Source organism: Cyprinus carpio, chromosome B25, assembly GCF_018340385.1.
Source record: "Cyprinus carpio isolate SPL01 chromosome B25, ASM1834038v1, whole genome shotgun sequence".
NCBI classification, from domain to species: Eukaryota; Metazoa; Chordata; class Actinopteri; order Cypriniformes; family Cyprinidae; genus Cyprinus; species Cyprinus carpio.
In genome coordinates, this window is record NC_056621.1 from 14,983,109 (window position 1) to 15,006,049 (window position 22,941).

The 22,941-nt window shown below is 34.4% G+C and overlaps 1 protein-coding gene and 1 pseudogene across 1 annotated transcript; both read left to right on the top strand.

Annotated features, from left to right (window-relative positions):
* The first annotated feature begins 878 nt into the window (after window positions 1–878).
* LOC109074045 lies at window positions 879–11,531 on the top strand. Its single transcript, XM_019090096.2, has 16 exons — window positions 879–1,189; window positions 1,468–1,596; window positions 1,709–1,831; window positions 1,917–2,069; window positions 2,157–2,336; window positions 2,409–2,586; window positions 3,734–3,850; window positions 4,013–4,198; window positions 4,294–4,431; window positions 4,768–4,899; window positions 5,006–5,398; window positions 6,369–6,584; window positions 6,675–6,818; window positions 7,595–7,897; window positions 7,996–8,136; window positions 9,494–11,531. Exons 1-16 carry the CDS (start codon window positions 989–991, stop codon window positions 9,580–9,582), a joined length of 2,823 nt encoding a protein of 940 aa, XP_018945641.1. The 5' UTR covers window positions 879–988; the 3' UTR covers window positions 9,583–11,531.
* Window positions 11,532–18,073: 6,542 nt separating this feature from the next.
* Window positions 18,074–22,941, top strand: LOC109074051 (annotated as a pseudogene).

Below are 22,941 nucleotides of genomic sequence, written 5' to 3' on the forward strand. Positions count from 1 at the left end.
TTTAGTTAGACTTCAGCACTCTTACAATTAAATACAATTTAGTATACTAAAAGAGCACATCGAGAGCTTTCATTTGATATATATATACATATATATATATATATATATATATCATATTATATATATACACACATACATACACACACATACACATATGGGTCATATGGAGACACACACACACACACACACACACACACACACACACACACACACACACACACACACACACACACACACACACACACACACAATTGTATTATTTTCTTGTATTTCTTTGTACTTTAAACTTCCTTCTTTTATCACCAAGACAAATTTCAGTCAATAAAAGCTCGTTCTGATCTCCACTAGATGGCGCAATTAACTAACAGCTCTGTTATGTTTCTCTGTTTATGAACTCTTGCTCCTTTCCTAAATTATACATAACTTCAGTTATAAGTGTTGCATACAAGTCTATTCACACGTGTTCACCTACAAGTGATATTTACCTTGATTTTTCCATGTTTATTCAATTATCACGTCCTCTATTTCATTCGCACAATTGTAAACAACCAGGCCTACACTAACTTTAGAATGAATGAATAAATAAATATGTAACTCTCTTTTGATAATAATTAGGGTTACAAACGTAATAATATAATGGATATTCATATTAAATATATATTTTTTTAATATAATTTCAGATCATTTCTGGGTGTGGGACAATGTAGCCTACTAATTTTAACGCACAAACATAAATAATGAAAATAAAAAATATATTTATAATACTAACATTAAGGAGATTCCATTTTACTACGGTTACCATGGCACCGAAGAATATCAACAAATTCGTTATTGTTTCCCTTTCCCCAATAACGCACGAGGTTGATTTTTCGAGTATCTGGCAACCTCAAGAGTCAGCTGACCTGCTGAGGACAGACAGAGGAGGCGCATCGCAGCGCAGCTCTACTGTAACAAAAGAGATCGATCCCTGAGACTTTAATGAGCGATCATGAGCGGCACACAATCCTACAGTCGCTTCAGTGATGAAAACTACAAAAACTGGCTGAAAACAACGGAGAGCCTTTACATTCTGAGGAGCCGCATTCAGGGCTTCATCGAAAAGGAAACCGAAACCTATCACAATTCTCTTCGAAACAAACCTCAGCTCAATAGACAGAGCTGTGCGCTGAAGTGCGAGCGTGTGAATAAGGTAAACTTTAAATGTAATGTCAATCAAACAATAGAAACACCCTTCTTAATTTATTGTACGATGCAAAAAAAGATACAGAAAAATACTTTTAAAATGATCCCAATGTAAAAGGCTACTGTATTTGTAAAATGTCTACACATTACACATTTTAAATAATATTAATGTCATTGCAATTGTGTGTCAACACAAATTGAAATATGGCAATACACCAAAAAGTGTAAAAGAATGTCAGAGTTTCTGGGAGAGTCTCTCAAATTGTGTTTTGCTTCTTTCCGCAGCATCTCTGCCGGTTGTGTGAACGCTGGAAGAAGGAAATCATTGCCAATCATAATGGGAATGATAATCGTATGTACTGGGACAACTGCCAGCCTCATCTATGGCCCACAGATAAGTGGGAAGTTGCCAAAGTAAGTAGCTTTATCTTTAATAAGCATAGAGCGTTGCTGTCTGTTGCATATGGGGAGAGTTATATTTAGATATTTGGTGTCAGTGAACAAAACTTTTTATTTCTTCTGACAGGCACATATGCCACGTGGGCAGACGAAACATCGCAAGTTTGACCAGTTTGATATCGCTGCCATCCTAAACTTCATGAATTTCTGCAAACATTTCAAGAACATCCCAGGACAGTGTGTGAGAAACGTACGTATACTGAGGAGGAAAGAACCTAAACTTCCCCAGCTCTCGTGCTGTGCTGGATAACACGTTTAACACTCATTTTTATTAGGTAATAACTGTACGGAACAGTGTAATGCATTCACCTGACTTCAAAGTGAGCAATGAGGATATGAAAAAGCATCACGGAACGCTCCTGCAGCTGGCCGAGACGCTTCAACCTCATGTCCCAGAAATGAAAGACTTGGAAAAGGAGATAACACAGGTGGATGGAAAACTATTCAGTTTATTATTAGGATGTTGCTCTTCCATAGAACCGTATTATGTATACATTGTTCAAATTCCTGTGTAGTTTTACAACATCCTGGACAGGAATTTCAATCAAGCCCCGTGTGAGGTAGATGGCCAACAGGAAGATCTCCAGACCGTGAAAGACCGCCAGAATGTTCTGAACCGTGAGCAGCAGGCCATGAAAGATAGGATTGAAGACTTTATCTCGCGCCTCGAGGGGAACCGAGATGAAAATGTCAATGTAAGTACAGTAGATCAACACTGAAGTGTGTGAACTGCATCGTGTCTGTTCTGAAACATGACTCGATGTTAAGAAAAAACCCAGGACATGAAGAGTCTCCTGGAGTTCCTGGACCAAAACAAAGATCTCCTGGAGAACCTGGGTCCTGAAGTCGACAAACTTAAAGAGATGCAGGCAAAAGTAGATCAACACGAGGAGCAGATCAGCCACCTGACAGGAAGAGTGGACCATCTGGAGAAAGTGACACATGGTGAGAAAAAAATTATTTTGGTTTGATTTAATCATTAAGTAATATTTAGTTTCCTCATCATGCTTCTGATGTGTTCTGTAGGGCAAAAGGGAACTCGTAAATAAAGTTTAATATAATATCCCTTGAAAATTACATTATTATGATTATGATTAAATTAAGAGGAGATCAATTCCTTGTAAAAAAAAAAAAAAAGTACAGTAAACATACTTTTAAAAATAGTACTTACTATAGATATAATGCAGTATACTTTAAAAGACTATACTTAAGTGTGAACTGAATGTACTATAATGTAATCAGACACTTAATTGAATTTAAATTAAACAAAAAAAATAAAAATAAACTATTAAACCATAATTCCAAATAAATAAATTAAATAATTAATAATCAATTTTAAAAGTTAAAATGTAGTTCTAATGTACTTAAAAGTGCTGTATGTAAGTTTTTGACTCTACTAAAGCATAAAAACACCATATGTTTGCAGATATTTAAGAAACATGCTAACATAACATACTTTTTTATCTGAAAAACAATGCTACAGTCAGTTATTCTCCTTTGAAAATGTGCGTTCCTGGCCGGAATGTCTGTCTCTGTTTTGGTTTGTGAAACCCGCCCACTGCCAGTTTACCCAATTGTATTTCGGCACCCGGGTTGCCAGTTGGCGGAAAACACAGCATATTTGATTTCATTCATCATCAAGTATGCTCGTTCCTGTTGGTTCATCAATCTGGCAACCTGCCTGGTCAAGTCTGAGGAGGAGGGGCCGGGTGAAAAAACCCTCTTCAATATTTTGAATTTGGTCTGCAATACCTAGTTCAACCACTCGGTGTCAATCCTACATACAGCAGCTTTAAATAAATCAGTACCTCAAACTAAGTTAAAATTAAAACATAATAATTAAAAAATATACTTTAAAGTAAAGCTTTAATTTTATAACAATTTTTACAAAGTGCATTTTTTAAAAGTTGTAATGCAATCATGAACATGTACTGTCTTTCACTGCACTTAAGTAGCCTTTTGCCATGCTTTTAATATATAGAGCAAATTAATAAACTAAACTACACAAGTTTAACTCAACTTGAGTCATTTTGAGTTCACATGAGTCCAACAATATTCAGATTGTCTCATTCCAGTGTTTCTTTATCCACAGATCCAGTGTTTCCTGGCAACCCGCTTAAATACAAAAACCATCTTTATGAATATTGTCAGGCAAAGAAATGGCCAGAGGACAAATTTCCTGTTTTTACAGAGGATCAAGAAGCCCAAGGTAACAAATCCATCATCCGTCCAATAAATATTAATTGCATGATAGTCCTTTTGAAACAAATAGAACATGTATTTTTTTAGACATACAGGAAAAGTGGATGACATTCCTTCATTCAGGTTTGATTCAACAGTTAATCACATAAAGTTCACATCCTCCGCACAGGTTACAGAGGTAAAGTGACAGTAAATGGACAACGTTTCATTGGCGAAAGGGTGTTCAACGAAAAAAAGGCCGCCCATCAGGAGGTCGCATTCATTGCCCTCAAGCAGCTGAAATTACAGAAAGAAAGCACAGATGAACCGTCAAGCTCAGCCATGCACTCTGAGGCCTCCTCTTCATCTTCCTCAGGTGAAATATGACTAATAAATTGTACTGTTGAATTATAATTATAATAAGAGATCAGTGTATGATACAGTAGATCATTTTATATTTTGTCATTTCAGGAATCACTTTCTTTGGTAAAGTGACTGTGGATCTCAGTCGAGAAGTTGCGTCTGATAGATGCTCTACAAAGGAAGAAGCGACCGAAGCAGCTTATAAGCTTTTATGGGAAAGTTTTTGCATTAGTGCTCCAATAGAAGGTAAAGTACAAATATTAAGTTAAGCAATTTTAAGCCTTAATGCCTAAATGCTTAGTTTAATAAAACACTTTAAGCACAATTTACATATTGTATTGTATTACTGTGAAATACATACAAACATGTTTGCATGTTATAAATCCGTTTCAGGTTTGTGCAGTAAATGTGCAGTTTTAACCCTTTAATGGGCAAGAATGCCTTCTAAAATACATCTGAAAATTAGTTTATTGCCACTTTCAACACATCAGGACTCAAATAACATATTTTGATTAAATTATATATATAATTTGATTTTACTGAATAGCTCATTAAACCTGTTTTTTTTTCTTGCTACAACAGATCAGACATACAAGTCAGTGATGATGGAATATTTCAACACAAATGGGTTCCCAAAACCAATAGAAGATTTTAAAGACGGCACAACCATCTGCAAGCTCAAACTCGTCGGGCCTTTTACTTTTTGTGACAAAGGTAACTGCACTTAGTCATTCATTAAACATCATTTATCTTCCTTTCACAAAAGTGTTGTGCTGATTTACAAGCTATTGTTTGCTGATGTTTAGTTTGCATTTCTTAGATGGCTCCACCAAGAAGAAACAGGCGGAGCAACAGGCAGCTAAAGTTGCTCTGCAGCATCTGTCAGGGATCCTCAACTGTCCTCCGATATCAGATACTGAGAAGAACTTCAAAGGTGTTCTGAAGGAGCGACTAGAGACACTGGGTCTAAAAAATCCTGTTTATGACACGGATAATAAAACAGAGGTCAGTGAAGAGCCCATGTCCATCGACATCAGCTCGGATCTGATTACTTCTACAGTATCCATCAGTGAGGCCAAAGAGAAAGATCATTCAGAGTCTAAAAGCATCTCCACATCAGGCCAAAAGTCAGTCTTTGTTTCTGTGCTGCCGGACCCTCCAGACTCCAGCTCTCCAGCCTTACTGAGGAAAAAGCCCAGGATTGATTGTCCAGGTAATGGAGCATGCAGGAAGAAAGATAATGTGCTGTTTCAGGGGACACCAGTAGGGAACGCTAATGGTACACTGTAAAAAAAAAAGTGACAAGTTTAAAGGGAAACTCCACCCCAAAATAAAAATTTTGTCATTAATCACTTACCCCCATGTCGTTCCAAACCCGTAAAAGCTTTGTTTGTCTTCGGAACACAATTTAAGATATTTTGGATGAAAACCGGGAGGCTTGTGACTGTCGCATAGACTGCCAAGTAAAATACACTGTCAAGGTCCAGAAAAGTATGAAAAGCTTTGTCAGAATAATCCATCTGCCATCAGTGATTCAATCGTAACGTTATGAAGCGACAAGAATACTTTTTGTACACGAATAAAACAAAAATAAAAACTTTATTCAACTATTTGTCTCCTCTGTGTCACTCCACATCAGCATAGCGCCATTTTGGCGAATCAGGTAGTGAATGCTCTTCTGTGTCAGCCGCGCCACAAGAATGTTTTTACGCTTTGAAAGAAAACAGTGCATCAGTGCAGCGCGGCTGACACAGAAGAGCGTACGCTGCCTGCGTACAGCTCTGATTCGCCAAAATGCCGCTATGGTGATGCAGAGAGACACAGAGGAGACAAATAGTTGAATAAAGTTGTTATTTTTGTTTTATTCGTGTACAAAAAGTATTCTCGTCACTTCATAACGTTACGGTTGAATAACTGATGGCAGATGGACTATTCTGACGATGATTTTTATACTTTTATGGACCGTGACAGTGTATTTTACTTGGAAGTCTATGAGACAGTCACAAGCCTCCCGGTTTTCATCCAAAATATCTTAAATTGTGTTCCGAAGAAAATGAAGCTTTTACAGGTTTGGAACGACATGGGGGTAAGTGATTAATGACAAAATTTTCATTTTGGGGTGGAGTTTCCCTTTAAGGTACTTGTACTCAAAATCTACTTGTACATCTTTGTGTATTTTACAGAAATCAATGAGCTGTTGAATGTATATAATCTCAAGCCACCACAAGTGAACATGGAGAACATAAAATATGATCATAATTTCAAATGTACTGTGACAGTCAACCTGGAAAACTATACTTGTGTTAACAAACAACAAGGTTACGACTCTAAGAGAGAAGCCACTCGAAAAGCCTACTTGTTGTTCGGCCGTGCGATGGAAATTTTGGATCCTAGCTCAGGTATATATTTGTGTATTTACGTATTCATATAGAAATATACCAGTCGATTTATGTTCCTTAACTAATGTTTTTTTCTTGACCTCTGATTTGATGAAAAGATGTGCATTGCGCTGGTGAAGCAGCACTTTTCTCAGAGGTCTCTTCCTCTTCCTCAGGAAGAAGTTGAAGAATCTGAAAAGTCATTTTACTGCTCACTAAAGAACATAACTTACGATGTGAAGTATGACGGACAAGGTTAGTATGAGCGTCTGAAGAAAAAAGAGTTTATAGACAAGTCAATGTGTCCAAAATAAAGAAAATGAAAAATATATCACTCAAAAGTTTGGGGTCAGTATAATTATTTATTTATTTGATTTTTTTGAAAGAAATTAATACTTTTATTCAGCAAGGATGCATCAAATTCAAAGGTCACATATATTACAAAGGTTTCAAATAAATGCTATTTATTTGAACTTTCTATTAAAAATATATCACCGTTTCCATAAAAAATATTAAGCAGCACTAGTGTGATAATATCATTGATAATATCAGCATATTAGAAGGATTTCTGAAGGGTCATATGACACTGAAGACTAAAGTAATGATGCTGAAAATTCAGCTTTGCATCACAGGAATAAATTACATTTTACAATATATTGATGTTGAAAACAGTTATTATAAATTGTAATAATATTATACAAGATTACTGTTATTACTGTAATTTTGATCAAACAAATGCAGCTTTAATGAGCAGAAGATGCATCATTCAATAACATTAAAAACATTTAATATTTTATTTGTAGTGTTTTAAGTACGTAAAAAAGGTATTCTTTTTATCATAATTCAGAAATATCATTAAGTTTTGTTTTTTAGGGAGATATTTAAAAACATGTACCCTGACACAGTCAATCATATTCATTTATTTTCATTTTACAATGCTTCTTAAAGCAATAAATTCTTTAACTGGGAACAGAACTGTAACAAAAAACATTGTTTGCCATTGTGTTCAAATATAATACGGTCTTTTTTAGGATCTTCAGAGGATCAAGCCAAGTTACGTACTCTCCAGAAAGCCTTACATTTATTATCACCTCTCTTTGGTTATCCTTCACTACCTGGAGCTGATAGTGCTGAAGAGGTGCAGAATCAGCTGCGCTCAATACTGAACAGGGCCGGTCAGAGAGAGCCGGTCATTGACCTGAAGTCTGAGGAACGGGCCTCTATCCAGCTGTCTTTCTGTGACTATACGCTGAAGTGCACATGTCAAAGCAACAAGAAAGCAGCTAAAAAACATCTCAGTGAACGCATACTGGGTCTGCTGGGGGTAAAGACAGGTCAGAGCCACTGAACACCAACCAGTTTGTCTTTCTTGAAGTCCATTATTAGAAAATAATAATTTAATGATTGTCATTCTGTTCTGAACTTCTTACAGAAGCAGACAATGCACCTTTGAGAAACTCTGTAGATGAGTGGTTCAAAAAGCAGATTCTGCCACAGCCAGTGTTTGAGGACACAGAAGAGGCACTTGGAGCAAAGGCTACTTTCTCTGCTCCGTTAACCTGCTGCAGTCCAGGTGAGCTCACATACACACTCACAACATCATAAATGTTCAATAAAGATTTAATGTCATTTATAAATATTTAAAATGCCCCTATTATGGATTTTTGAAAATTACCTTTTATGCAGTAACACAGCTCTAAGTGAAGGAAAACATCCTGCAAAGTTTTAAATCGGTATAAAGTTACTGTCTCTCAAAAGAAAGAGTCGACTCTGAATCAGTGAAACGAGTCGTTTTTAAAACGAATCCCAAGCCGTTTAATGTTGACATCAACATGAATCATTAGCATATTACCCGCCTACTTGTTGGTCTTTTCGGGTTGGTCTGAATGCAAATGCAAATTCATTCTTTGCCACTAGATGCAGCTTTTGGAGCGCTAAAAATAGTGGTTTCCTCGGTAACGCTGTACACAAAGCAGCACTGCGCTCACAAACTGAAATCGGCTTACAGCATGATTCAATCAGACAAGCATTAGTGTCACGCAAAGAAGGGGTTTGGAAAAAATCAATCATTGACCAAATCGTTTGCAGTCGATTGAGACTTTAATCATAAATCTATGTCATATCATAAGACAATTAAAGTGTTTTTTGACCTTGCATGCATGTCAACCTGTTGTTGGGGACTCCCAAAACCAAAATATGAACCTTTCATAACCCATAATAGAGGCACTTTAATCATAAATCTATGTATGAATAATACATTGTAAATACAGTACTGTTCAAACGTTTGGGGTCAGTGAGATTTTGGAATGTTTCTGAAAGTCTTGCAAAATATATTCATAACTCGCCATGGCTGCATTTCTTTGATCAAATACAGTTTATGATAAAATAGAGTAGATCTGTAGTTTTGTGAAATATTATTTAAATGTAACAGAATTGTTTTGTTATTTGAATATATTTTAAAATGTAATTTATTCCTGTGATGCACAGCTTAATTTTCAGCATCATTACTCCAGTCTTCAGTGTCACATGATCCTTCAGAAATCATTCTGATGTAATGATTTGCTGCTCAAGACACAATTCTTATTATTAATGTTAACAGTTGCACTGCTTAATATTTTTGTGGAAACCATGATACAATTTTAGGATTCCTTGATGAATAGAAAGTTCAAAAGAAGTTTTTATTTAGTTTTAAATTAAAATCTTTTGTAACATGACACTGTAAATATCTTTGCTGTTACATTTGATCAATTTAATGCATTCTTGTTGAATAAAAAAAATAAATAAATACTGACCACAGACTTTACAATGGCAGAATAATTCAAAAACAATTCATAATAATCAGAGTAAACAGTTCTTCTGTCAAGGTGGGAATATTTGTGTGTAATATTAATATATTACAGTTGGCTAAAAGTTGGTTGTTTGATTTCTAGGCTGGGAAGACAGCTGGGAAGCTGCAAAGTCGAAGCTGCTTCAAGAGCTCAAGCTCAGATTTAGATTTCTGGATGACAAAAACAATTGAAATTTATTTTAGCTGGAAAAAAATTGGTCTGGATGTCCAAGTCACCTACTCTAACTTGACTTGTCCTGGTGAAGATTCTCAAACCTGGCTTGCAATTTTATCTATTTTAAGCTGTTGTTTTTCAATACAAATATAGATTTACATTCATAAATGTACATTTATTTATTACATTTTACATTTTCCTGGGATTTAAACCAATGGCCATGACATTGAGAATGAAACTAGAGATTTTTTAAGGATTTATACCAGAGGTATACCAACTAAACCATTTTAACATCAGAAGAAAATTACAAATCAAAGAAGTGTACTGTAATTGTATCGAATGAAAAACGAAAGAAAAAAAAATTGAATTTTCCAAAAGGCACTGATATTGCACTGACTAAAATTCCTTCAAATTGCATTGAGATTCAGTTTCAGGGGTTTGTTGTCTTTGCTGGAAAACCAATTTTAATCAACTACTGTGAGGTGAGCTACATTATTAACAGTTTGATTGGTCAAGTGAATCTGCAGAGTCATTTTACAGTATTTACTTGTGTTGAGAAATTGCAGTATACTGTACATGAATCAGATCTTCATAAGCTTACAAGAAAAAAAACTGAGCCATACGAAGTGAGTTTTAAACCCCAGCTTCTATGTTTTGTATATTTATTCATCGTTTAGATTAATATTGCCCTTGAACTGTTGCCATTTGAAAGCTGTTTACAAAGAACTACAATTTTTTTTTTACAAAACGCTATAGTTTATCAAGTATAGTGAGGATATAAAAAGCATTATTGATTTAGTAATAATGCAGTTTTTTTAATGTATTACAGTTGCTCTTTGGAATATTTGATTTTAATCGGTACGTTCGCAATATTCATGTGTATTTCTAAATATTGACCGTTGTCCAGTACTACACTGTATAACTGACTTAGGCACACATCTCTACAAATAAAATAAGTTATTATTCAAATCAGTATTTCATGTCCACATTTTCTTTTAAATGGTAAGATAATAATTCACAATAAATACCAAAAACCTAATAGTAAAATTAATAGGATGTTGAATTTTGCTCTAATATACCGACCCAGACAAGTGTAATTAATGAAGTCCTTAAACTTGACACAATATGAAGTGTTGTTTAATGAACTGACCACAAGATGTCAATGAAGCGCTACAGTCTGAATGTTGTTGTAATGATGGAGAGTGAAGGAATGCATGTCAGGTTTTATTCCAGCAGGATGTTAAAGCTACTCTGGGTCAGGATGTTCTTTCTGGATGTTCTTCACACCCAGGACTCACCAACTTATGACACCAGCTTCATCCAAACATACAATACTGTCTACAGCTCATATTCCTCTAGTGATTACCGCTGTGAGGAGTGATTTCAATGCACAAACATATTTTTCATGTTCAGGAAATGATGGAACCCTGTCCTGATCAATTAAGATATCATGACAACAAATTAAGAATTTGATCCCTTGTTTTATCTAATATTCATACTTCAGAAGTCTGTTGTAATTTTATTTCTTTGAAAAATACATTGAGGAGAAAAGAGGACAATGACAACACGGCGACAGACAATACAGAGCAGCTTTCAAATTTGGTCATTTTTTATAGAAATTCAAACAATAAATACGATTTAACGTGCCGTTCAAATGGCATGTGAACCAATCATCTCTTACTCTTCTCTTATAGCATGAAATAAACATGAATGAACATCAGAAGGTGTCGTATTTCAACAGTGGAAACACGTCAATACACACAGTTTTTCAAGTTCAAGTCCATGGACATTAATCTACTCTCTTGTCTGGTTTGTTTGTCGAACAAAATGGAGCATTCGGCGTTATGATTGGTCAAATCGCCTGTCAATTAAACTCCCTGCAAAGGGTCAGTTGAGCAGCTTGCACATTCTACTAAACATCTCATTTTGTGTTCTACAAAACAAATCAAATAAATGATGAAAGAGATTTTTTTTGTGATCTATCCCTTAAATCTCCTGTTTTCTATCAAGTAAGTTACTAAAAGTTACTTTTTTTTTTTCATCTCTGATGTTCTGCAATCACAATTTTTGCCCCTTACAAGACATAAAGCTGTGAAACAGACTTCCAAACCATTTTTTTTTATTGGACCATCAGGGTGGGCTGAAGACTTTGGGAGGAAGGCCAAGCTCATGATTGGAGCCAAACCTGGAGGATCCTGTCTAGGCCAAACGTATATATTCCCTGCACTGTAACACTATGGATATACTACGGTAACTGTACACCTCCTCAAACTGTATTTGTGCTTTGCTGACTGAGAACAGCTCTCCCCCCTGCTACTGTTCCATAAGAATATGCAACCTAACCATAGTCCTTGATCTGTCTGTGGTGTCCAAATACTGTTGAAGTATGCAATTTTCATGTTTTGCAAGCAGAGAAGGGGGACTTCCTCCAGGGTGGGTAACAAAATCACATAAATACAGACAGGAATGCGACATTGAACATTCAGAAATGCCAAAACAAGTCCTTTCAAAGAAAAAAGTAACATTGTAATTTGAAACGAAATAGGTATGTGTTTTCAAGTGTGAAAGAAGAAAGGAAGAACCTTGCAGGTGGTCCTGTGTAAGTGCCAGAGATACTGGCTCCCAACCTGTCAAGTAGTCTAAACGTTTGTGTCTGAACGTTAATCCACCTGACATTACAGAAACTGTCTACTGCAGTGGATTTACTCTCCATAACAACAACCAGATTGCATTACTGTAAGAAGGACGACTGTGTTTTCACAACTGTTTAAATACAAGATCGAATATCAAGTGTGTTTCTCGGTGCTGTGCTCAGCATATTCTCAATACATGATGCTTTTATAGGCTAGACACTCTCCTTTTTACAGTATACGGCTCAATGACATGAGGCTCTTTTTATTTTTTTTATATTATATATATATATATATATATATATATATATATATATATATATATATATTCTTTATAGTGGAAATAAAGGGTTTTTAGACTTTGAAAAAAGTTCTTCAGACTAAGAAAAATGTATATTTTAAGAACTTTGCATTAAAAGGTTCTTTGAGGAACAACAACAAAAAAAACTAATAGCATCACTGTGAGAAGCATGACTTTTGGAATCTTTATTTTTTTAAGAATGCATGATGATTGTGTTAAAAAATAATTAAAATTAATTTAAATAATTTTTGGGAGAGGCATAATGTCAGAAATGTCAGGTGGTACAACTGTTATGATATAATACAGAAAAAGCCTAATTAAAAGAATGAAACAATGGTTTCTTGTTAAGAATTAGGTTGTTTGTCATAATGTTGTATTATTATAATTTTTTTTGCTATAAACAAAAGTGATTTACTGCTTATTAACATCTGAAAATCCTTTGTCTGCCAATGTGCCAGTGTTATTGTAGTATCACTGAGATAATTTTATATTTATATTTTCAATGTTTTTTTTATACTTTACATTTCCATTTTAATTTTATTAAAAATTTTAGTATTTTTTCATTAAATGTCTTTATAGTTTTTTTTTTAATTATTATTGTTTCAGTTTTATTTATTGTCAAACATTAAATTAAACTAACTGAAAATGAGAAACCTGGCAACTAGCTAAAATATTTGTTAAGTGGTTTTAGTATTAGTTAACTACAATAGGCTATGCATCCAACATACAGAAACATGCATAAAACAGCGGGGTTGTTGTTGTTGTTCTTTTTTCCATGACAAGACAAGGTTATTTTGTGTGGTGCTATTGTGCACTACCCCAAAACTTTTTATGTTTATAAATGAATAATTCATGATATTTCATTTAATATAGGAGTCATTAAATTTTAATGTTTTTCAAAAATACAAGAAAGTCTTTATACAAAGACTACATTTAAAAAAAACTTGCCATGTTTCAAACTAGATATTTTCCACTTTTCTTTAAAATTTATACCTTATACATCATTGAACCATATAATTGAATAATAACGGACATCAAGTCCCAAAACAACAAAAGCCAAGGCATTTCATTACAATCATGCCACAAATCACTCAGAATTATTGTAGTCCTGGAGCGACACAGACTGCTTTGGCATGTCGGTGATCACTAATTGCTGTTCATCTGGGAGCTTGACGAGGAGGAGCCAAATCAATTAACAATTCAAGAGTGCACCAATACCAATGCCACTCAACAACTCACACAGGAAACCCTGATAACTGTGATATCTCTGAACACATATAACACAACGAAACAAAATGCCTCAGTTGGATATTCAATACAAAGACAAGATAATTACACCGGATGTGCTGAGCAATGCTGGAAATGACCTGGCATGTTAATAACTAAACAAAAATAATGACATGTACAAAACAACCTAAAAAAGCCATCCTAAAAATAACGACTGGACTGGAAAAAATAATGACATGTTCAAAGCAAGTGAGAAGAGCTTTTTGGTGGTAAAGTGTGTGTGTAGAGCAAGTTCCTCCTAATTAGGACTGGACTGGAGACAAGTTCACGGAGGATAGACTCGAGAGGCTTTCAATAGCTGCTTCCCTCAGGTGCAAAACAAGTGAAACAGTTGTATTCATTACAAGTGATATAACGTTACAGTGTCTGATGCAAATTGTGCAATAAACTATACACATATAAATAAAGTCAATATTCAAAAATAAAAATAAAAAATAACATAAACAAAATAAAGAAACAATAAACAAAAACAAAAAAAACAACTTTACAATACAAATTCAACAAAAACCAGAAAAAAAAAGAGATATGGAGATAAATAAAGAATAACGTTACAGTGATGCATAAAAAATGTCACATTTATGAGGAACTACGAGATAAGTCAAAATTTAAAATCACAATTGTGAAAAACTACATTGCAAGATATAAAGTTACAGTTTTGAGGTATTGCAATTGTGAGAAATAAACTATCGACCGAGAGATTATGAGATTATGAGATAAATCCAATTTTGAGATATAAAATCACAATTGTGCGATAAAAAGTTACAATTATTATAAACAAACTCATAATTGTGAGATATAAAATTGCAAGATACAAAGTTACAGATTTGAGGTATTCCAATTATGAGAAATAAAGTGATAGTCATTATGAGATAAATCAAATTTTGAGATATAAAGTCACAATTCTGTAATAAAACGTCACAATTATGAGAAACTCATAAAACTCAGAATTGTGAGATATAAAACTACATTGCAAGATATAAAGTTACAGTTTTGAAGTATTGCAATTGTGAGAAATAAAGTAGTGACTGAGAGATAAAGTCATTATGAGATAAGTCAAATTCCACATCAGCCATACTAGCGCCATATGCAAATCGTATTTATAGCATTAAGAAAATAATCATATACACACTTGTGCTCAAACAGGCTGTAAAATATCAAATTCATAGGCCACACAGGCCATTGTGAAATGTTTTGGAAAGTATTGTGACATTTCATCACTGAATTTCACGCAAAAGCTCATGTTTAGAGGAACGCCAGGGTATTGTTGCTGTCAAGACTATTCGGTTGCAAACTTTACGAGAATAATCTTGGAAAATCTCAATGCAATTACAGTTTTTCCCAATTATCAGATGCAGCATGATGTTTCTAAGCTTATAGGTTTAGCAGAGGCCTGGGTCCACATGTATTTTTTCCAGATTACTTTTCAAGTTAGGGAACACAAGATTCGGAGGTTTGCAGCATGAGGCCTTCTGATTGCAGCTGACCACTGTATTTATTCCAGCTGCATGCTGGTTACAATATGAAGTAAATGTTCTGGTTTGATCATAGAGCATGAGGGAGAAGAGGTTTTGCAAGCATTGTTCATATTGAAAAGACTGCTTTGGAGTAATAAAAGTAGTTATAAGAAACACACATTGTGCCACATATTAAGTCACAATGTGACAAATAAAGTCTCAATTGTGAGAAATAAAGTCATTATTGTAATGTATGAGTTGTGAGTTGTGAGATTTCAGAGATTTATAGTCCAGTTATTAATAATTGTGAGACATTAAGTTACATTTCCATATACAAGTTTGCAGGTATGATATTGCAGTTGAGAAATAAAGAAGCAATTGTGAGATAGTCATTACGAGACAAGTCAGATTTTGAGATATAAAGTCACAATTATGAGAAACATTTAAAATTTGAGCTATGAAGCCACATTGTGGGATATAAAATAATAATTATAAGACCAAAATTTAATTGTGAGATATAAAGTTAAATTTGGCAGGTTTAATATTGCAACTGCTGAAAATAAAGTGATTATGAGATATAGTAATTACGAGATGTAAAAATTGTGAGATATAAAGTCAAACTGTGGAATATCATATTTATCTGAAACAAAATCATAAATGTGAGATAAAGTTACATTTCAAGATTTATGTTATGTTTGGGAGGTTTAATGGATTTTTTATTTTTATTTTTAGATTCATTATGAGTCACAATTATGAGACAAGTCAACATTTTTAAATATAAAGTAAAATTCTTGCCAAAAAAAGTCACCATCATAATTATAAGGCAAAGTTACTGTACATTGGAAGTTATAAAGTTACAGTTGAGAGGTATAATGTTGCAGTTGTGAAAAATGAAGTAGCGATTATGAGATACAGTACGGTCATGACAAGATTTTGACAAAATCATTGTGGGGCATAAATTCTCAATTACAAAAAAAAAATTATAATTATGAGATATGAAGTTAAATTGTTAAATATACAGTTAGAAATTACAGGAATTTTAATATTACACCTGTGAGAAAAGTCAGTGATTGTAAGATAAAGTCAATACAAGATAAGTCACATTTTGAGATACAAAGCCACAATTGTGAGAAACCAATTCAAATTTGAGATATAAAGTTACATTGTGAGATATAAAGTTACAGTATAGTTAATAAAATTGCAATTACAAGAAATAAAGCGATTGTGGGTCAAATTTTGTGATATAAAGCCACACGAGAAGCAATCAAAATGTTTTGATATAGTGACACAGTTAAGAGGAATTATATTGTTTTTTGTTTTTTTTACTCTGAAGGCATAAATAGGTTTCAGTATAATATCAGAATGGATTAAAGAATGGATAAAGCACAAAGCTTATATATAATTTTCCCCCCACATTTTTCAAAACCCAATAAACTTTCTTTCCAGTTTAAATGAATAAAAAGGCAAGAAAGTTCAATGCTGCAACATGATGTGCAGCTCCATTGCCATCTGGATTCAATCAGTCCATTCTGTAAAGAAGAGAAAGAGCGCAGTTGGTTCTCATGTCCCTTGAGCACTGTCTGTCTGAGGAGAAAGCAGTGCCAGTATGTCTCAGACGGGTTTTTGGGGGGTCTTTTTTGTGGTCAGGCACTGTAGATGGTTGTGGTTTATGAAAAGACTTGGTGACTTCACCACGTTGTTGCTCTTGGTTAGATGGACAAGTTTCACTGCCATCTCATTGGAAGAGGAAATGCAGATCTTCCACATGTACCGTAAGCTACATCTTCCCTTTTATTTTATCTGACAGACTCCCACAAACCCACGAGAAGGAGATGTTATCCATTAAAAATATCAGAGCAGAAGAAACCCTTCAGATGGTGAATTGATATGATTGTTTTCTTTGTCTTTATTTTCTCTTTGAACAAAACTTGTTCTAAAGAATTATTTGAAAAATAAATAGGCCGAAACAGGCACGTTCAGAACTGCTTTCATTTACGAGGCCCCCTGAGTGTACACAATCACACTTGTAACCGCGAGAGGAATTTGACGGAGATTAGCAAGGAATTTTAATGTAATACACATGACATTTTCAAATGTCAAATCAAGAGAGGAAAAATAAGATAAAAATAAAGACTTACAAAATGCCTGTAAATTATTGAAATAGTGATACGAAAACTTTATGACTTATCATTTAACGTGATGTTATCCAAACCAAAATTACAAAACAGTTTCCAAACATCCAAGGGCCTATTTAAGGGTCTATATAAGGCCCCGTAAATCTAGATATTGTCAACAAAGTTGGGTAAAACTGCTCCTATGAGCAAATATTTACAGCAATTTTCATGCAAATATATTGCATACATCAGTATATTGTAATTCTGCATGGAGGAATAGGGAAAAATAGGAATGAGATTTAAAACAATAATACAAGAATCATATACAAGAAGTTTTGGTTACACTTAAGTTTGTGTCCTTGTTACAATATAATTATACATTTAAGTACTGAGTAATATTAATTAACTACATACTGTACACTTACTATATGGTTAGGGTTACTTGCATGTAATTATGCATAATTTATTGTTATTGCAACAGTAAATACATGTACATGTGTGTAAGACACCTTAAAGTAAAGTGCTACCAAAGTTATTTCTGCCAAAAGGGCAATACAAGCAACACAAATGTAGAGGGGTACTTATTTCTTCTAGAATTTCTATATACATTTTATTTTAGTAACATATTTTCAAAAGTTACATATCAAAGAATTAATTTTTGATATGTCATTCTCTCTAGGTTGTGGCATGTGGGTTGACTGATCTATGAGGGCATTTGGGTGATGGCGCTGATCGGCTTTCTGGCAGTGGCAGTGTGTGGATCAGCTGAAGCAGGCCCGAATGCCTTTGTTACCCTCAGTGTGGAATGCGCCTACTGAATCCTGCTGTTTTCAATTCAAGGTTGAACATGTGTCAATAATCTAGCAAATTTCGTGTGCGGTCCAAATGATGGGAAAAACATCTCTTTATCAAGGTGGATTTGGAACTTAGTGTCTTTGACATTGTTGCAAACCGCAACGAGACCTTGAGCGGCCCCAACGTGACCATCTTTTACCACAGTCACCTGCTGGGATACTATCCTTACTACACCAGCTCTGGGATTCCCATCAGCGGTGGCCTCCCTCAGAACAAAAGCCTGAGCAAACACCTCAGCAAAGCTTGAGCTGACATCGACAAGCTCATACCCTTCAAGGACTTTCACAGGCTTGGTGTCATCGACTGGGAAAACTGGCGACCACTGCATTCTGGTTGGCCACAAAGCAAGGTTGAAAATGAAGCAAAGGAGCTCTTTGAGAGAGCCGGACAAGTCATGAACTCAACACCAGATCTGGCCGGCTCTCTATCCTTCCATCTACCTTGATTATGAGCTCAAGTCTTCAGCTAATACTGTTAAATGTGTGCACTACCGTGTCAAGGAGGCCATGCAGATTGCCTCGTTTGCTAGGAATGACTATACGCTGCCTGTTTTTGTCTATTCCAGGCCCTTCTATGCATACACATTTGTTGTCCCTTCAGAAGTGAGTAGAACTTTAAATATAGGGTTAAAATTGAATAATTAAGTTTGAACTATGGTATAGGAGTTGAAGAATGTGCTCTAATAAGCCGAAACATGATTTCTTGTCATTTCTTTTTTATGCCTTTCTATCATTTAAAAAGGGGAAAACTACTAGTTAAACTGCTGCCAACAAACAGAAAAGCAAAAACAATGATTGTTTTCAAACAGGTTTCACCGAACACTTGTTTGTCATTGGTTGGTTAAACAGGTAGCCCCGTCCCAAAATGCAATAACTAAGCAACAGAGCGGTCCATTAAAGATGTAATTATGACAAGTAGTATGTCCCAAAGCTTGCATTACTATTATGCTACATACTCAAAAGTATGTACCTTCTTCACAAAATGAGTACATACTTTTAGGGCATAGTATAAGTAGGCGAATTGGGATGCAGCAATAGTTATTCTTTGTGTGACTAGGCCTGTTGTAAGTCTCTGCCCATTTAGTTTTTTTTTTATTTATTTTTTTACATCTGAAGTATACATCTAACAAACACAGCATGGAGAGAAAAAAACAAAACAAAACAAGGCTTCGTTATTTAAAGGTTTAGTTTACCAAAAAATTAAAATTCTGTCATTAATTACTCACCCTCATGTCATTCCAACCCTTCAAGACCTTCATTCATCTTTGCAACACAAATTAAGATATTTTTGATGAAATCCGAGAGCTTTCTGACCCTCCGTAGACAGCAACGCAACTGCCAAAAATAAATCCATGTGACATCAGTGGTTCAACTGTAATTTAGTCAAATAAAATTTTATTAACTAATTTTTATTATTAAATAATTTCTTAATTATTAAATAAACTTTATTCAATAATTTCTTGTGCGTGTCGTGGTACTGTCATGAACGCATGTCAAAGACTGACACTGAAGAGAAGAAATTTTTGAATAAAGTTGTTATTTTTGTTTTCTTTAGTGACGAGTTGGCTGCCTCCCCCCTAGTTATCATCGTCACCCCGTCCCTTAACCCCGCCCTTCGTCAGGCTCCCGACAGGAGTGGGTGAAAGCTCTCGGATTTCATCAAAAATATCTTAATTTGTGTTACGAAGATGAACGAAGATCTTTTGGAACAACATGAGGGTGATTAATTAATGACAGAATTTTAATTTTTAGGTGAACTGTCCCTTTAAAAAAAACTTATAAAAAATAAACTTACTTCACACCATCCTCCAAGCACGCTTTCCAGCCATCAAGAAGAACCTGTCAAACACACATTGTTTTAATCATTCGTCAAATACCTGAGTGACAGACCCACCCCCTAAATCACCCTCCTCCCCGGCATCTTAAATGCCAGAGATATGCTTAAACACTCATCTGTCACCTCATTATGAGTGGAATGTTCCAAATCAAACTCTGCAGTAGGTCTGCAGTCGTGTTTTCAGTTTGATGGGACCACCCGCCTTTCTAGACAACGAGGTACATCACAAGGTAATGTACTTATTATGACTAGTTTAGGTTACAACCGATAGCTTCCATATGTTCATTGTGATAGCACAGGCTCCAGACCTTACATTATACATGTAGGTCTACTGTATTGTTTTTTACTTCCCGTCAGCGAAAATCAAATGAGCGATTACACACCTCTCCTCAGTTAGTCATATAATTTAAGGTATCATTCATAGCTGATATACAAATGCTAAACCCTACATCCAAGCACCTGTGATTGTGATGTTTGTATTGAGCAAAACTAGTAACAAATTTATTTTTCAGGCCTACTACTATATGACTCAATTTCTTGCTTTTCTGCATTAACATAATGAAAAACAATATTCATTTTTAACAGAGTGACCTGGTCCACACTATAGGAGAGAGCGCAGCACTGGGGGCCGCTGGGGTGGTCCTGTGGGGCTCATCCGAATAAGCATGATCTCAGCATGGTAATGTACATCAGACACAGAACAAATTAAATCACCAAATCAATAATTCTCTAAATGCTAACAATATTATCCAACATTAAATCTCCTTGATTGGATTGGGTGCATGTTTTAACTAAAAATTGTTAATATTAGCAACCATAACCAATCACATTTGAAGATCAGCATCTGCTTGAGCTGATGGTATTAACATATTAAACATGTTTAAAGCTCAAGAAACTATCTATCCTCAATTCATATCTTAAAAAGGATCATCTAAACCTAAAATAAAACAATACTAGCATCATCATGACTGATGGCACGAATGCATCTCAGTATTTGGTGATTTACAGCACTGTATCACACAGAGACAGACGTGCTCCTGAAGGACACATGCTCATTTTGTGGGTGAATCCCATTTCCTGTTTACACAGAGCAGAAGGATGTTAGTAAACTGAAGCAGATGGAAAGATTAACAAAATGCTAATCTGTTTTTATGTTGCATGACATAATGGGAATTATGTTTATTCGTCTCGCACGTAAATGAGCTTAAACATTTGGGGGAAATTTCTGACGAGTTGTATCATGTTCAGTGAAGTTGATGGGAATAGAGTTTAACAGAAACACACTTTATCATGAGAAAAAATAAGAAGATGGCCAGTATTCAATTTTATATTATTTTGTGTAACAAATTAAAAATAAAAAAATAAAAAATAAAATTAATAATTTTTAATACTACAAGTGAATTTAAGCATCATAACAATATAGTGTACAGATTGTTAGATTTAACTGCATTGTTAAATTATTATTGTTATTGTTTTTTAATAAAAGATTAACTTTATGTGAGCATTAGATGATGGCAAAGTTAATCTAAATGTAAAAACGAGGGAAATGAACATGAACAGTTGTACAATAATCAACTAGTGTTATTTTAGTATTATTTATATACTATTTATAATTTTTTAGTTTAGTTTAAGTTTTAGTAATTTTTTACATACTTATTATCATTATTATTTTTGTAATATTTCTATTTAGCTTTAATTTGTTTTATTTCAGTTTTAGTCAGGGTTACTATAGTTAAAAAATAAAAAACTAAAAGCTTAAAAAACATTTTTTTCTTACTTGAAATTAAATAAGCGTTAACTCAAATAAAATAAAATTTAAATTTTAAGCTAATTGCCAAAGGAAAAAGTTGATTTGGTTTAACTTACCTAAATCTGCAATAAAAATCCACAAAACTATATAGATTTTTACAATTTTTAAAAAGCAAAAACTAATCAAAAATGACAACACACACACAAATGACTAAATACAAATATAATAATTAAAAACAATCAATAAGTTTTTTTTTTAGTAACTTAATTTTAGTACTTTTTAGTGCTTAAGTACTTAAACTTATTTTAAGTTAGCTGCCAGAAGGCAACAGTAATTTTTAGATCTACCTTATCTAGTTTTGAAAAGTTTTTCATATAATATTTAGATTTTTTTATTTTATTTAAATAATAAACAATAATAAAGATGTTTTAAATAATTGTAGTCAACAGTAACAATATGGCACTGATACACTAAATAAACTGATACAAAAAACTATATATATATATATATATATATATATATATATATATATATATAGTTTATATATATATATATATATATATATATATATATATATATATATATATATATATATATACTGTGTGTATATGTGTGTGTATATATATAAATTATAATATCTTTAATATATCAATGCCACCTCACATACAAACCTCTTCACAAACAAGAAGTACACTGATGGTCCACTGGGTCCCTATGTGATCAATGTGACCTCAGCTGCTAAGCTGTGCAGCAAGGCCTTGTGCAAGAAGAACGGCAAATGTGTTCGTAAGAGCCTGGACTCTGGGACCTACCTGCACCTCAACCCATGCTTCTTCAACATCCGCCTCAACCCCAGCATCCGTGGACCACCCTTCCACGTCAGCGGCCACCTCAACAACCCCGATATCCTGGACATGAAGCACAAGTTCACCTGTCAGTGTTACCAGGGCTGGATGGGCATCTACTGTGAGATGCCTCAGATAACAGACCCTGTCCCGTCCCACCCGAGAGACAGTGTCCTGGGAGAACTACTGCTGCTCCTGTCCCTTCACTTCCCCTGTCTGTCTGTCATCATGTTCTTGGGTCTGTGTCTCATTATTAAGCGTCTGATACTGTAAAGTGCAGGGTAGATGGGACTTTGGACTGTAT